The sequence below is a fragment of the Monodelphis domestica genome, chromosome 8, assembly GCF_027887165.1.
Source record: "Monodelphis domestica isolate mMonDom1 chromosome 8, mMonDom1.pri, whole genome shotgun sequence".
Taxonomy (NCBI): Eukaryota; Metazoa; Chordata; class Mammalia; order Didelphimorphia; family Didelphidae; genus Monodelphis; species Monodelphis domestica.
The window spans coordinates 33,241,751-33,257,765 of record NC_077234.1 but is presented as its reverse complement, the minus strand read 5'-3'; the positions used below and the strand labels follow the sequence as shown (position 1 = coordinate 33,257,765).

Here is a 16,015-nt window from a genome sequence, read left to right as displayed (position 1 = left end):
AAATTTTACAACGAGGATTCCTACTTGTGTTCCTGAGAGGGAACTTCAGAGACTTAAAAGGTCCAGAAATTCATAGGACCTGAGTTCAAACCAGAATTTAGATTCTTACTGACTTTGTGGTTCTAGGTAAGAACTTTTGCCTATGTGAGGTGAACCTCAGTTTCCTCATCTTTAAAGTTGAGATAATAATGTTGTCTGCCCCATGGGGAACAACAATCACCGAATATACTTATTAACTTCTTTGCAGGCTCAAACTGCTCTAGGAATATCAGCTAGGATTATTATTCATTCAGTATTCTCCTGGATCAAATAAAGGCCAGATAAGTCAAAGGATCCTCCCAAAAATTCATGAGTGGTATAGCCACGGTTCAAATCTGTGTCCCCTTGGGATTTTTCTATTATACTAGGCGACTATACCTATCAGTTATTGACACCTGAGTATAAATTACCTGATCTTATCCTTTTTTTAATTTTTAAATAGAATCCATTAGATAAAAAGCAAAAAACAAAAACAAAGAACTCAAAGAAAGTGACTGAAGAGGTTATGTTGAAGATGACACAGAAATAATTAAGGAAGAGAGAAACAAAGAAAGGAGAACAGGGCAGGCACTCAGAAGACATATTGTTTGTTATTCAGTTATGTCTGACTTAGCCATTTCCATCTCTGGCTCATTTTACAAGAAGAGGAATCTGAAGCAAACAGAATTACATGACTTGACCAGGGTCAAACATAGATACTGGAGTCATTTTCCATTTCCTTTACCAGCTCATTTTGTAGGTGAGGAAACTAAAACCAACAGGGTTGACTTGCCCAAGGTCACACAGCTAATAAGTGTCTGAAGATGGGTTTGAATTCAGGTGTCCCTGATTCCAGACCTGACACAGTTTACCTAATTCACAGCTGTTTTGTGGGCCTGGCTTGTAATGTGCTCATCAGCTCTTGACCTTTAATGGGCTTGTAGCCTACCCTTACATTTTTCCATATTCTTATAGAGTCAGATGTGGTGTCAGCAAACATCTATTAAGCACCTACCCTAAAGCTAAGCTTTAGAGCTACAAAGAAGGTTTATAGTATTCCCTACCCTCAAAGAGCTTACAATTGAATGGGTAAAAGGAAACTAGAAATGATGGAGGGAAGGGTTCCTGGTGTGGATCATGATGAATTCTGCAGCCAGGGTGGAAGATGAGATGGTGAATGCCCTGGGCACCCTCTGTAAATGGGGGGACGATCTGGAAGGAAATCTCTACTGTCTGGCCTCTACTCTCTCCAGGCAGCGGGGCAGGAGGTCTTGGGGATGTATCTTCTTGCAGAATGATGAGTTTCTGGAGCTCATCAAGTGTAGGAGAGTAGTGGGATGAGAAGTTACGGACTTGGTCCCCACCACTAACAGAGTGCTTGAAACAGAGGGGTTAACTCTTAAGAATTCTTTATTACATCATTCCATTGTCGAAAGCAGCAAAGCCAAGATGGCGGCAGACTAGGAATCCATTGAAAAAAAGGTTTGATTGAAAGAGCTAGGGCTATTTAGAGGTAGCTATGCAGCATGAGAGACAATATACTATAGAATTAAGTTCAAATTCCACCTCAGATACTTATTAACTGTGAATGTCACATAACTGAGTGACACTAGGCAAGTCACTTGACTACTGCCTGCCTCAGTTTCCTTATCTATAAAAATGGAGATAATAATAGTCCTTTCCTCATCAGGTTTTTGTGATGATCAGATGAGATAACATATGAAGGGATTTTAGAAACTTAAAATTATTCAAAATATTTGAAATAATAATGATATTTATTATTGTTATTATTACTTTTTCTACTCAGTTCTTGGCAGGAGCATTTTTTTACTCTCTGAGAGTCCAGAGTGTTTGCCCTGCATGGTTTAGAACAGGGACCTCAGTGAGACTGGAAACTTCTCCAATGATTCCTTCATTTGCTTCCCCCAAAGTTCCTTGCTGCACATTCTTGCCTTGGTTTTGCTGCAGACACAACTTGCTAGAGGAGATTTTCTGAGCCACAGCTACTTAGAAATCTCTTGGCTATTTCTTGGAGCCCCTAGAGCCAAAGATTTTCCTCTAAAGTCCTGGCAAGATGGAGTTTACAATCTGGGGTATCATCGTGGGACTGGGTGTGATGGAGCTCCTGAAGGATTTGGCCAAAATGTCTTTCAAGATTGCAGCAAATGCAAAGATTCAATAAAGCAATAAAACCTCTGGAGGCTTCGTCCTTGAGGATAAGCGAAGCCACTGGCTGAACTCATGGTTATTTATTAAAAGCAGGCAGTGCCTGCTACCAAGAGGGGACCATAAACAGCCCTCCCCGAGTCTACCCTATTATCAGGCAATAACATGAAAAATCTCATTTGTCTGGTGTGTTCGTTTTCCCCTAGAGGTCCTTCTCTTTCTCGTTTCCTGACATCCTGTCAAAACACTTCAAGTCAACGGAAAGGTTTCATTTCCCTGATAAGTATGTGGGACAAAAATGAAAGCTTTCCCTTTTGATGATAAATGTTCAAAAGAATCTAAATTAATAATAAAAACAGTTCACAATTCAGTTTCTAGGCTGCTTGATTTGGGCGTGTGTTTATGTATTTTTGTGGTTTGTATTTTCTTTCATTAGGATCTTAGATCTGGAGGTGGTGGGGACTTCAGAGGCAATCTAGGTCAACCCTTTCATTTTACAAATAAGGAAACTGAGGCTTAGGGCAGGAAGTGACTTCCCTAAGGTCATACCACCTCATGAGCATCAGGGATAAAATGTGAATGCAAAAACTCTACTAGAGCCAGGGCTCTTCCTGATGTACCATAGATTTAGAGCTAAAAGGGTCAAGTGTTCTCCAGGAAATGCCATCATGGGGCATCAGAGAGAGAATATTGGGCTCAATGGCCATCAGGGGGTTCAAACCCCACCTCAGACACTTACCATTGTGTTTAATTTCTCTGAAATTTGGTGTCCCTCACATGTAAGATGAATTTAATAATAGCACCAGTTGTTGGGGCAGCCAATTGAAAGAATGTTTATAAAGGATTTTAAAGGCTGCTTTTGCCAAGGGAATTTTCTCATCTGGGAATTCCCTAAGACCATGAGATCAGATCAATAGTCCCATCTGCTCAAATGAGGTAATATATGTAAAGAAATTTGCAAAATAGCATTATAGGAATTTATCCTCATTATCATCTCCTTCTTTATCATTCCATTTGGTTTTGACAACTATGATAATAATTATGATGATGATGATGATAGCTAGCATTTATATAGCAATTTAAGGTTTACAAATTACTCTCTAGGCATTATCAATTATCTACATTTTACATCTGTGGAAACTAGAACTAACAGAAGTGACTTGCACAGGGTCTCACAGCTATTCAATGTCTTTGCTAGGATTGGAACTTAGGTATTTCTGTTTCTGAGTCTAGCACTATGTTCTCTATGCCACCTTTAGGACCATAATAGGTACTACTTAGGGAAACATACATGATAATGGAAGAGAAAGAAACTGAGCTTCCAGTACTTTGTCCTTAGGTTATACCTCTTGATCTATCTATCTATCTATCCATTCATCTATCCATCTGTCTGTCTATCTATCTATCTATCTATCTATCTATCTATCTATCTATCTACCTACCTACCTACCTATCTATCTATCCATTCATCTATCCATCTATCTATCTGTCTGTCTATCTATCTATCTATCTATCTATCTATCTATCTATCTATCTATATACCTACCTACCTACCTATCTATCTATCTATCCATTCATCTATCCATCCATCCATCTTTCTATCTATCTATCCATCCATCCACCTATCCATCTGTCTATCATCTATCCATCTATCTATCTGTCTGTCTGTCTGTCTTTCTGTCTATCTATATATCCATATATTCATATATATAATTATATAGAGCATTTATATACACATAAGTACATACATATGTGTATGTATGTATCTAAAAGCATTTATAATATTTTATTGCTGTTGTTTAGTCATTTTTCCCTTGTGTTCAATTCTTCCTGATTTCAGTGAGTCTGGATACAAAACTGAGTGCCTTGAGGTCAATGAGAAAGTCAGTATGATATAATGGATAGGTACTAGACTTGAAGACAGGAAGTAATTCCCACCTGAGACACAGTGTGACCATGGGCACTCATACATATGTATGTATGGTATTTGATCACTTGAATGATCACTAGGCTTAGTGCCTGGAGACCTGAGTTCAAGTCTAAGATCTGAAACTTACTAGCTGAGTAACAATGGACGAGTCTTTCCTTTGGGGACATAATTTCTTCATCTGTATTATAATAATAATAATAATAATTTGTTCCAATTTAGAACTATAGTTCAGACAATACAATACAAAGAGAAATTTTTGTTGTTATAGATGTTGAGGAGTGTTTATAACCCAGGGAGTCATCCCTGTTTATTGCCATCCTTCATGATTTTCCATCATAAGTAAAAGAAGACAAGTTCTCACTAGGATTAGCTTCAGTAAAGTATGCTGAGTGAATTCTTTTTTTTAAAAACCCTTACCTTTAATACTGTGTATTGGCTCCAAGGCAGTAGAGTGGTAAGGGCTAGGCAATGGGGGTCAAGTGACTTGCCCAGGGTTACACAGCTGGGAAGTGTCTGAAGTCAGATTTGAACCTAGGACCTCCCATCTCTAGGCCTGGCTCTCAATCCACTGAGCTACCCAGCTGCCCCAGCTGAGTGAATTCTGATAGCACATAAAGATGAAATGAGAATGGACTGCCTCTGGAGATGGTTGATTTCCCACATTTCACGTTTCCAATCTGAGCTGCAGGACTCCTTATCTAGAATGCCATAAAGGGTATTCATGAAGGCAATGGCCACTGGCATCCATCCCAACTCTGAAGTCCTATCAATTTTCTGATTTAGGATTATCTTGACTGGGGAGTGGGAGTTTCTTTATTCTCTCACTCTCTTCCTTTACCACAGATGATCAAGAAATAAAATGATTACTAACCTATAAAAGTAAAGTCGTGCATGTCACCACCCCCTACCCCTCCACCAACAACTTAGAGACCCATTGCTACTTGCCAGTTTCAGAGTTATGTTGGGGTTAGTCATATTCTAGCCCCTGATTGGAGCCCCTATCTAATCTCTTCTATCACATACAAACCAGTTTGAAATATGGAGTCACCAGTAAAGGCATCTAAAATAAGAAAGATAAATCAAGGACATTGAATTAAGTGGTGGAGAATGACTACAACCCGACAGTTCTACCCAACAAGGAGGTTATATTCTGTGAATGATAAAAGTTCCATTCTGGGTACCACGTGCCCTCACGAAAAACAAGCCGTGTGTACTAGTGTCCTGCAGTGCGTCTACTCTAAAGACGAATCTCCAGACCTTTGTACATTAGGTTGACATTAGATGGTTTGCCAAATTAAATGAAGATTACAAGAGTTGCCTTAGGAAAGAGTCCAAGATTCAGTCATTTGAGTCTCTCCTCTTGGTGCTGGTATTGCCAGGGGAGTGGATAGCTTTTATTCTCCATAGCATCACCATCACGACCCAACAGAACAATCCTTTTAGCTTTGTTCAAGTTGGATCTCATCTTGCTGCCAGCTGGCCACCCACCAAACTAGGAGATGCATATTGAGCTATGCCTCCACTGAGGCACACACACTGCTAGGCTATTAATCATGCCACTGACTAACCTACACAGTGCTACTGGAATAATGAATTGCCCATCTTTCTGCCCAAAATGAGTCACACCATGGCCACTAAGGAAACTTATCTCTCCCTGACTCATTCTCCATCTTGTTCTTTCCTCATCTCTTTCATTTCTCCCATGATCCATCTGGCCACTCTCAAATGGAGCATTTTCTCCCATATTTAAGTTCCAAAGTATCTCCAGGATTCACTAATGAGTCCAAAGGCTTAGACAAGACATGTCAAGGGCATTTCTCTCTGCCTAGTACAGGCAGATGAGCATCGCTTGCAAACAACTTTGGATGTGCAGCCAGGAATATCAATGCAGCTTTTGAAAACTGAGATAATCTCAGGGAAAATGATCCTCAATATGATATAAAATGGAGTTCTCAAAGAAACCACTGCATCCAGGTCATTGTGCAAATGCTGTGCAGCCAATTAGGAAGATTTCTCCTTTGGTTTGAAGGGTATGGAAATGTGTTACGTGCCTGGCATTGGGCTAGGCACTAGGAATACAAATAGAGTATGAAACAGTCCTTGCCCCAAGGGGCTTACGTTCTATTGGCAGAAGCCAGCAATTTATTCATATATAAGTAAATACAAAATTACTATTAGTACTCCAAAGAAATTTCAAAAAGGGATAAAGAGCCCAAATGTGAAAAACAAACTCTTTAGAGCCATTATTTTTGTAGTGACAAAGAAATGGAAACAAAGGCACTGCCCATCATTTGGTGAACAGCTAGACAAATCCTGATATGTATACCTAATGGAATATGATTTTGCCACTAGAAATGATGAAAGAAGTGATTTCAGAGAAGCCTGAATGCAGATTAAAGTAACAGAGTGAGAACTCTTTATACAGGGACAAACACCTCTGAAAGACTTAAGAACTCATCCGTGCAAAGACCAGCCACAATTCCAGAGGCCCCATGACAGAGCTACCTCTCCACTTCTCATCAGAGAGGCAATAAGTTCTCTGATGCAGAAGAAGATACCCATTTGGGGGATTTGGCCAATGGGAGTATTTGCTTTGCTTATCTATGCCTATCTGTGTGACTAGGAGTTGACCACAATGAGAGGGAGGGGAAAATAAATGGTCATTGACTGAAATATTTTTTTAAACTTTTTAAAAGTTAATACAGGAAGCAGCTAGGTGGTTTCAAATCTGGCCTCAAGAGCTTCCTAGCAGTGTGACCTTGGGCAAGTCACTTAATTCCCATTGCCCAGCCCTTACCACTTTTCTACTGTAGAACCAATATATACAGTGTTGATTCTTAGATGGAAAGTAAAGGCTTAAGAAAAGGCTAATATGAAGTATTTTCTAGGAGGAAGCCACTAACAAAAGGGGGATGGGTCATTAAAAGCCTAATGTAGGAAGTGCCTTGAGCTGAACTTGAGATTCTGAGGTATAGAGGTCTGGTGGGAATGTATTCTAGGCATGGGGGACAACCTGTGTAAGGTATTAAGATGTGAGTTTGACTCTTGTGTGTAAGAATCAGAGAAAAGTCTCCTTTGACTAGACTATGGAATGCGTGAAGAAAAGTAATGTAGAATATATTTGGTAGAAAAACAAGCTCTCCACAAAGGGTGAAGTGCTTTAATTGCCAGATTACGAGAGGGCTTTGTCAGGGGGTGAGGGGATGGGGGTCCTAGAGTCAATAGGAAACCTTTGGAACTTTGTGACTAGTGGAATACCATGAGATTTAATAATAATCACTAGAAGTAACAAAATAAAAACCATGTGCCCATGGCTAATTTACCTGCTCAAACAGCCCGCTCCCAGGAAGGAAAGAGAGCTAGCCACGGAAGACCACCTTATATATCCCCTGTCTATGTCAGTGCATAATGACAGGAAGTCGGTGGGCTCCTGGGAAATGTAGTTTGAAGGCACAAGATTTCCAATTACACAATTCCCTCAAATGTTTGCCCTCCTAAACACCCCAGGCAGGACCTGATCTGGGGCACTTAGTACTTTGCACCTACCAGTCACTTATAAAGGCTTAACCTTCTACTATGGTAGATTGTTCTTAAAACTGGGAATTCCCATTTGGAAATTGACAACAACTGCATGTGGCTTCTCGGTCATCCTGGACTAGTCAACAGCTTTGATGAGCCCATCTTTCACAAGACAACTCTGGAAGCAAAGGGAAGACCTTTGATTTTGTTGAAGTAGGGATAATGAGGAATAGCAAATGGGACCCAGAACCTTTGGCTTCATAATCACCATGGCTGGAACTAGTCTAGCTAAATGACTAATGGACGTTGACAGCTGTTAAATGGTGGCTGGCTAGTGTCAGTATAGTAAGTCTCATTTCTTATCAATCAGTAAGTTAAGCACCAGCTGTATGCCAGCTTGGACTAGGCTTTGGGCTAGAGATACATAATCTACCGCCTCCCCTATCAAATCAAACAATCCGTTCTATCAGGAGAAACTATAACTATATAAAGTATATACAGATATGAGATATTTAGTAGGGGCAGTAATAGTTTCTCTGATGCAGAATAAGATACCCATTTGGGGGTTTGGCCAATGGAAATATTTGCTTTGCTTAACTATGCCTATTTGTGACCAGGAGCTGGCAACAGTGAGAGGGAGAGAAAATAAATGGTCATTGACTGAAATATTGTTTGATAAAATTTTTAATAAAATTCTTTCCAAAAGGAAGGATCAGGAAAAGCATTATAGGAAAGATACCAATGAGCTAAGGGCAGCTATATAGCACAGTGAATAGATTTCCAGACCTGGAGTCAGGAACACTCCTATTCTTGAGTTCATATCTGGCCTCAGGCACTCACTAGCTGTGTGTCCCTGCATAAGTCATTTTACTCTGTTTGCTTCAGTTTCCTCATCTGGAAAAATGAGTTGGGGAAGGAAATGGCAAGCCACTCCAGTATCTTTGCCAAGAAAACCCCAAATGGGATCATGAAAAGTCTGATATAACTGAAATGTTGGAATGACTTTGAGCTTCTTCCCTGCTTCACCCCCAAATAAGAACCCCCAGAGCTTATAAGGATGCTCAGTATGTATATGTACATACACAAGAGAGATAAATATATATGCACACACACACACACACACACACACACACACACACACACACACACACACACACACACCAGTGTTTTGAGGTCTGTTCAGTAGCCATTGAGCCCAGCCAGATCTATGTTGAAATTAGAAGGTCCATTTAGAAGGTCCATTTCTACAAGTGAGAAATACAAATGAGATACACGGGTAAACAAATGAAAAATCTATAGAAGAAGACAACAACACAACAACAACAACAACAACAACAAGGAAAGGGGAATCCAAAAAGACCTCTTGTAAGAGGTGGTAGTTCTTGAGCAGAATTTGGAAGAGAGCCTGGGATGCTCCAGGGCAGAGATAAGGAGGGAGAACATTCCAGGAATGCAGGACAGAGGCAGAAAGATTTGCTTCCTAACTAACTCCCTTAGCAGAACTCTTAAATAATTAATTTGTTAGTCACAATACATCTATGTACTGTGAAAGCTAGCAATCCATACGGGTGCAAGGTGTGTTCTTTATTCAGTCTACAGAATCTTTGACCCTCTTTGATCTTTTCCAGCCTCAGGCCTGTTGTATGTTTGTCCTTCCAACAGCCACCAGGTCCAGAGGGATGTAGGGTCCTCAGGGCTGAGGCTGCTTCATTTTTCTTTTCAAGTTGAACTTTCAGTTCATCCTAGGCTTGTCCTAAAAGTTTGTGGAATTGAGTCCCATCTTTGTCAGGCTAGATTTAGTCCTGCCAAGGATCGCAGAGACAATCTAGTTCAACTCTCTTATTTTACAGGTTAGCAACTGAGCCCAGAGTCATACAGGCAATAATAAATGGCAGGAATGAGATTTGAACCAAGTCCCATTCTCTCTTCACTCTGCAGGGGTTGTCTCCACTTCCTATACATATGGGGAATCCTTGATGTAACACTCCATCCCATCCCAGGATCCTCACCGTGGCTTTTCCCAAGTTGGGAGAATCATTGGTTGAGGAAGAATGGGAAATGGGTTTTGATAAGAAAACTGGAGACTTTTATATGGCCCTTGGAGCCAAGCTCTGAAACAAAACTCCTAATTGGATTAATTTATGCCTGTGCTTATTTCTTCCCTTTCTTACAGAGTGACTTGTGGTCCTTGGGAATCACAGCCATTGAAATGGCAGAAGGCGCCCCTCGTAAGTAAGGAAGCCTCAATTGGGTGGGGTGGGGTGGGGCATCTGTGGCTCAGCTAATGGTGGAGTGCTGCCAAGAGCTTCTTCTGGTATGGTGAGCTGTGTGTGGCATCAAGCTGGCATGTTGGGATTAAAAAATTAAGCTTAGGTAGAATGAAAGCTTGTTCTTTGTTGGATAGTATGAAGATTTCTTTCCTCAGCAAGAGAGAGGCAGAGACAGAGACTGATGGAGACAGTGATGGAAACACCAAAAAGCACAGCCGGGCAAAAACCACTGGAGACAAAAAGAAAGAGAGATTTATGGAGAGAGTGCTCGAGACCTAGAGAGACACTGGCCAGAGCAATGGTGACAGTTGTAAGAGTCATAGGCAAGACAAGTGATAGAGACACAGAGACTGATGGAGGCAGGGACAGAAACACCCATAGACACAAAAGGGCCCAGGGGTGACAGAGAAGCAGACAGGAACCAACAGAGACAAAAAGAGAGACGTAGGAACAGGGAGAGAGACGGTGGTCGAATGGCAGATGATGGAGATAGGGAGAATGACAGCCGGGTGAAATATTAGAGACACAGAGGTACAGACAGAGGAGCGTAGAGAGGCAGAGAGAGATAAGAGATGGAGACAGAGAGAAAAAGACTTATGGAGACATAGAAAGTGGAAGCACAGCCACAAGTTAGTGGAGACCTGGAAAGAGATAAAAACTCATAGAGACAATGATGGAGGGTGATGGAGACACACGCTGATATGAAGGCATAGACAAGATCCTTGGGATATAAGAAATGGCGACAGAGCTATACAGACTGACTAAGGCAAAGTAAAATAGAAGTGGGCAGCTAGTTGACTCAATGGATAGAGAGCCAGCTCTGGAAATGGGAAATCTAGGGTTCAAATCTGGTCTGGCATTTCCTAGTTGTGTGACCCTGGGCAAGTCTCTTAACTCCTATTGCCTAGCCCCTATCACTCTTGTGCCTTAGGACCAATATATAATATTGATTTTAATATGGAAGGTAAGGGTTTTGAGAGAGAGGCAGAGACTGGGAGAGATTTATAAAGCCAGAGAGAGGGTAGCAGAGAAAGAGAAATGGGGTGGGGGAAGAACAAAGTAAGATAAAATTCTAGAATGCTAGTTGTTCATTGTAGAAATTTAACCTGTGGATGATTCTTGAGTCACTCAACCCAGTAGAATATACAGCATGAATCAAAGAAGAAAGACTTACAACTAGGGCAAAAATTATTCTTTAGGATGGACTTATTGACACACTAGAGCCTTCCTGTTTCCATCCATATTAGATAGTGATTTTGAGATTTCCCAGCTGTATTAGGTCAAGATAGACAGCGCCATAGCAGGCATGAGACTCTTCCTCCATCAAGACCTCTGATATTTAGACTACAGACTGCTACTCATTCTCTATCTTTTTTTCCCTTTAAAATAAACAGAGAATTGGCTGTCTTTCATGACAGACTGTTTATTAAAGTCATTCTGGTTTTGGTTTTCCCCCAGAGCTGTTACTGTCTCCTTATTTCTTCATCTAGAATTGATAGACCCAATTGGATGCAGAGTTGACTTTGCCAATTACTGCCCATTACTCAGAAATGCCCAGTCCATATTTTATTGGCTTAGCTATAATTAATGTGGATACTTCACAACTGTTATATTATTTATAGGATCCATAATGCCAAAGGCATCTATAAATTGCAAAATCATACACCATGTAGCCGACACCCAAGCCTTGGCATTATTCTTCATAAGAGGGTAAATCGGACAAAATGTAAACTTCTGCCCGTAGAATCTTGTCACTGCTGGGTGAAAAGGTTCACAGTCCTGAGGTATAGGAAGAAAGATTGGAAAAACCATAGAACTTCAGGGCTGAAAGGGACCTCAGTGGTCAGCCCAGTGTAGTTCAATCCAGATCCAAACTGAATCCTGGTACCTGACAGGTGAACATCCAGTCCGTCTTGATTACTAGACTATTGTTTTATGAAAACAGACATGATGAAGAAGACTGACCTTGGAGGTAGAGGATGCCTCTCCCATTTTCTATCTGGGTCACTTCAGACTTCACCGGTTTGGGTCTATATCCTTTTTATATAAAAGGAAAGACTTGAACTTGATGATTTCTAATGTCCCTCCCATCTCAAGATCCTAGGATGCTAAATGAGTATGGGAAGGCAGAGAAACCAATTTGAGTGAAAATGAAACTAAGCTGCAGAGTAGGTTCCCATCTGCAACTTGACCGTGACCATTTCCTATATGAACAAAATCATAGATTTTGAAAAATCTATGATTTCTGAAAAATCACCAGTATCTTGAGAATTCTACAGACATTTTATTCACCATTTTCAGATTAAAAAAAAAAAACAACAACAGAAGCTTACGGAGGATAAATGACTTACCCAGGGTCACAAAGCTAGGCTTGGAAGTGAGAATATGAACTGCAGTTGTCTGGAATTGATTCAGCTAAGCATTTGCTGTGCCAGGTTTTAGGGAAGCAAAGAGAACCGGAAAAATAGATTCAACGCTCAAGAAGCTTACATTGTACTGAGGAACCCTAACACACACAGATAAGTAACTTTGATATGTTATACAGCCATATCACAGTGGGAGGCTAATTTGACCCCTACCAGCATTACGTAGGCATAAGCTACAAAGGCTGATGGTCTGATGTATTTTATATTGGGATTCAGGCTTCTATTTAATGACAAATGAAGCTCCCATCTCTGTTATGTCTCCGAGCTTGGCTGCACCTTCATTGGGGCCCTCAGTGGCTGCCCATAACAAAAGACAGTTTCTTTCAACATGAGTTTAAGAGAAATGGCAGAAACTAAATCAATCTCCTATGGGATGCTAACCTTAAAATGCTACCCATTGAAAACCTCCTTGCATTTCAAACAAGCTAAGTTCCAACTGTTAACCATGGGGCAGAGACCATATCGGACTGGACTTGGAGTGTGAAACTCCTGGAGGTCGAGTCCCTCTCTCTGCCCTTCCCAGCTGAATGACTGGGCAAGCCAAGCACTTGGACCTCCAGCTTCTTTTCTCTGCAAAGCATAACTAATCATGCCTAAATCGCCTGCTTCGTATGGTTTTTGTGAGGCTGAAATGAGATGAGGCACCCGAAGGGCTCTGACAAGTTTTATCTGAATGCTGACTGTCATTTTTCATTCAGTTTCCACCCTTTATTACCTCTTTGGTAATTACCAAATTACCATTTGGGCAGAAAGGAAGACAGCAAAGATGTACTTGGGAAGCCCCTACTAGGTGTCATGCACTATGCTAAGCATTTTATAAATCGGATCCCATTTGATCCACACCACAACTCTGGAGAGTAGGGGTCATTATTGTCCTCATTGAATCATGGAGGAAACTGAGGCAGCTTCCTCAGAGGCAGACGGTGACACAGTGCCTGTTAGCCTTTCAGAGGTTCTCGTCTTGTATCTCTGTACTGTGGGATTCTCCAGCCAGCCTTGTGCCTCCCGACGTGACGAATGCCTTCTGTTGTCTCTTTCAGCTCTTTGTGACATGCATCCCATGAGAGCTCTGTTTCTAATTCCCCGGAACCCTGCCCCGCGGCTGAAATCTAAGAAATGGTGAGTCTCATGCTGCCATGTTTGTTCAGACACGTGAAGGAGTCGTCTTCCCATGGATCCATACAGACTCATTCACATTCAGCACCTTGTCATGGCTCTAGACTGACTTTTCCCTGATGACTTCTTCTAGTCATTCATTTGCTCCAAAAGAACATTTGTTCAACCAATACTTTGCCATGAACAAGAGTAATAATAATGTCAAATAGCATTTATGGAGCTCTTCAAAGATTGCCATATACTGTATATGTGTGTATACATATGAATGTGTTTACGAATGGGCAGCTGGGTGGTACAGTGGATAGAGAACTGGGCTTGGAGTCGAGAAGACTCATCTTTCTGAGTTCAAATCTGGCCACAGACACGTAGTATCTGGGTGACCGTGGGTATGTCACTTCATCTTGTTTGCCTCAGTTTCCTCACCTATAAAATGAGCTGGAGAAGGAAATGGCAAACTACTCCAGTATCTTTGCCAGGAAAACTCCAAAGGAGATCAGGAAGGGTCAGATACTACTGAAAAAAAAAAGTCTCAATAACAAAGACAACAAAACAAAATGCTTACCTTATAAGGTAGGTGCTATTATTATCCTTAATCTACCAGTCAATTAATAGATACTTCTTAAGCCTTCCTATAATATTCATAAGGTGCTTAGAGCAGTGTCTGGCACATAGTAGGTACTATGTTTAAGCATATGAGCTAAATATTTTATCCACTGCTGAGAATAGAAATAGAGCCAAAAAGAAAGCCAACCCCTAACCTCGAGGAGGAGCTTATGTTCTAATGTAAGAAAGCAATACACAAAGAGTGCTGAAAAGCAGAGCCTGGGAGGGAGCAAAATCCCCACACAGGGATATAGAGGGAGAGGTCAGAGTCATGAAAGGAGCCAGAAGAGAGGAAGAAGAGCTGCCCTGGACCCTTCATCGACATGGTATTTCTAGGAGGAACTCCCTAGTGGGAGACGAGAGACTCAGGGCTGGAGGGATGTCCCAGGGTGCACTTGCACCTGAGGCAACGAAGCAAAATCCAGAATGTCAGAATTAGAGCCAGGAGAGGAATAGAATTTTATAAGAGAGAGAGCTGAGCTTGAGAGATGGAGTGCAGGTTGCTTATGTGATTCATCTGAAGCTGGGAATGTTGCTCAAATACCACCATTGCACCATGGTGACAAAGTGAGCCTTGACCTTGTGAAAAAACCTGGTGTCAGTTGGTCAATGAACAAAGGATTTAAGAAATACTTTTATGCTGAGAATCATACTTAGATATTGGAGATACAAATACAAAGAATGAAATGATCCTTGCTCTAAAGGAGCTTACATTCGGAATATGCTCTCAAAAGGGAATAGAAGGCAGACCTTGGAAACAGGAAGACTTGAGTTCAGTTCCTGCCACTAATGCATGCTAGCACTGCCTTTGTACTAGCTTCTAACCTACTCATTGCACCTTGGTTTATAATGGTAAAAGTCCATAGCCCCCGGGATCCATGGATAGATTTTTTGTCATCTGTCAACTTCGAAGGGAAAAATTTTTAATTTCTTATTTCTATAAGTTTGGTTTTCTGTGAAAGCTGATGTATTTTGTTTTAAACATTTAAAAACATTCGTTGGAGAAGGGTTCTATAGCTGTTACCAGATTGGCAAAGGGGGAGTCCATGACTGAAAGAGGATTAAGAATCCTTGGTCTATAACTTATAGACCATAATAACTATTCATAATTCCATATCCCTTTAAGGTTGGCAAAGAACTGATAGACAGACAGATAGAGAGAGAGAAGGGGAGAGAGACAGAGACAGAGAATGATGAATGGATAGATAGATGGGTGGATAGACCGACAGATAGAGAGAGAGAGAGAGAGAGAGAGAGAGAGAGAGAGAGAGAGAGAGAGAGAGAGAGAGAGAGAGAGAGAGAGATGGATAGATGGGTAGATAGAAAGATATAGATAGATGGATAGGTAGATGGATGGATAGATGGGTAGATAGATATGAATGGATATATGGGTAGATAGATGGATAGACAGATGTATAGATAGATATAGATGGATAGGTAGATAGATATAGATGGGTAGATAGATAGATAGATAGATAGATAGACAGACAGACAGACATATAGATAGATAGACAGACAGACAGAAAGACAGATAGATAGATAGATAGATAGATAGATAGATAGATAGATAGATAGATAGATAGATAGATAGATAGATAGATAGATGGATGGATGGATAGATGGGTTGATAGATGGATAGAGAGATAGAAAGATGTATAGATAGATATAGATGGATAGATGGGCAGGTAGATGGATGGATAGATAGATATAGATAGATGGATAGAAGGAGAGAGAGAAAAAAAATATATATATATGTAGAGAGAGAGAGAGAGAGAGAGAGAGAGGTATAATCTCATTTGTTCCTCACACTAAGCCTGTGGGATAGGATGCAATCATCATTTCTCTTTTACAATTTCTATTCAACATTGACAGATAATGAAATTGAGTCTGACAAGAGCTAGGTCACACAGCTGGTGTATCTTTTGAACCTGTATCTTCTTGACTCCAAGTCCAACATTCGATCCATT

At 40.8% G+C, this 16,015-nt stretch overlaps 1 protein-coding gene across 15 annotated transcripts in view; it reads left to right on the top strand.

The window, feature by feature from the left end:
- Positions 1-16,015, top strand: part of TNIK (TRAF2 and NCK interacting kinase) — a 443,964-nt gene that overhangs the window by 274,995 nt on the left and 152,954 nt on the right. For all 15 annotated transcript variants that reach the window (XM_056806807.1, XM_056806811.1, XM_056806809.1 and 12 more), the window contains 2 exons: positions 9,807-9,861; positions 13,370-13,448. In XM_056806807.1, coding sequence (XP_056662785.1) covers positions 9,807-9,861; positions 13,370-13,448 — 134 coding nt within the window. The remainder of the gene's footprint in view (positions 1-9,806; positions 9,862-13,369; positions 13,449-16,015) is intronic.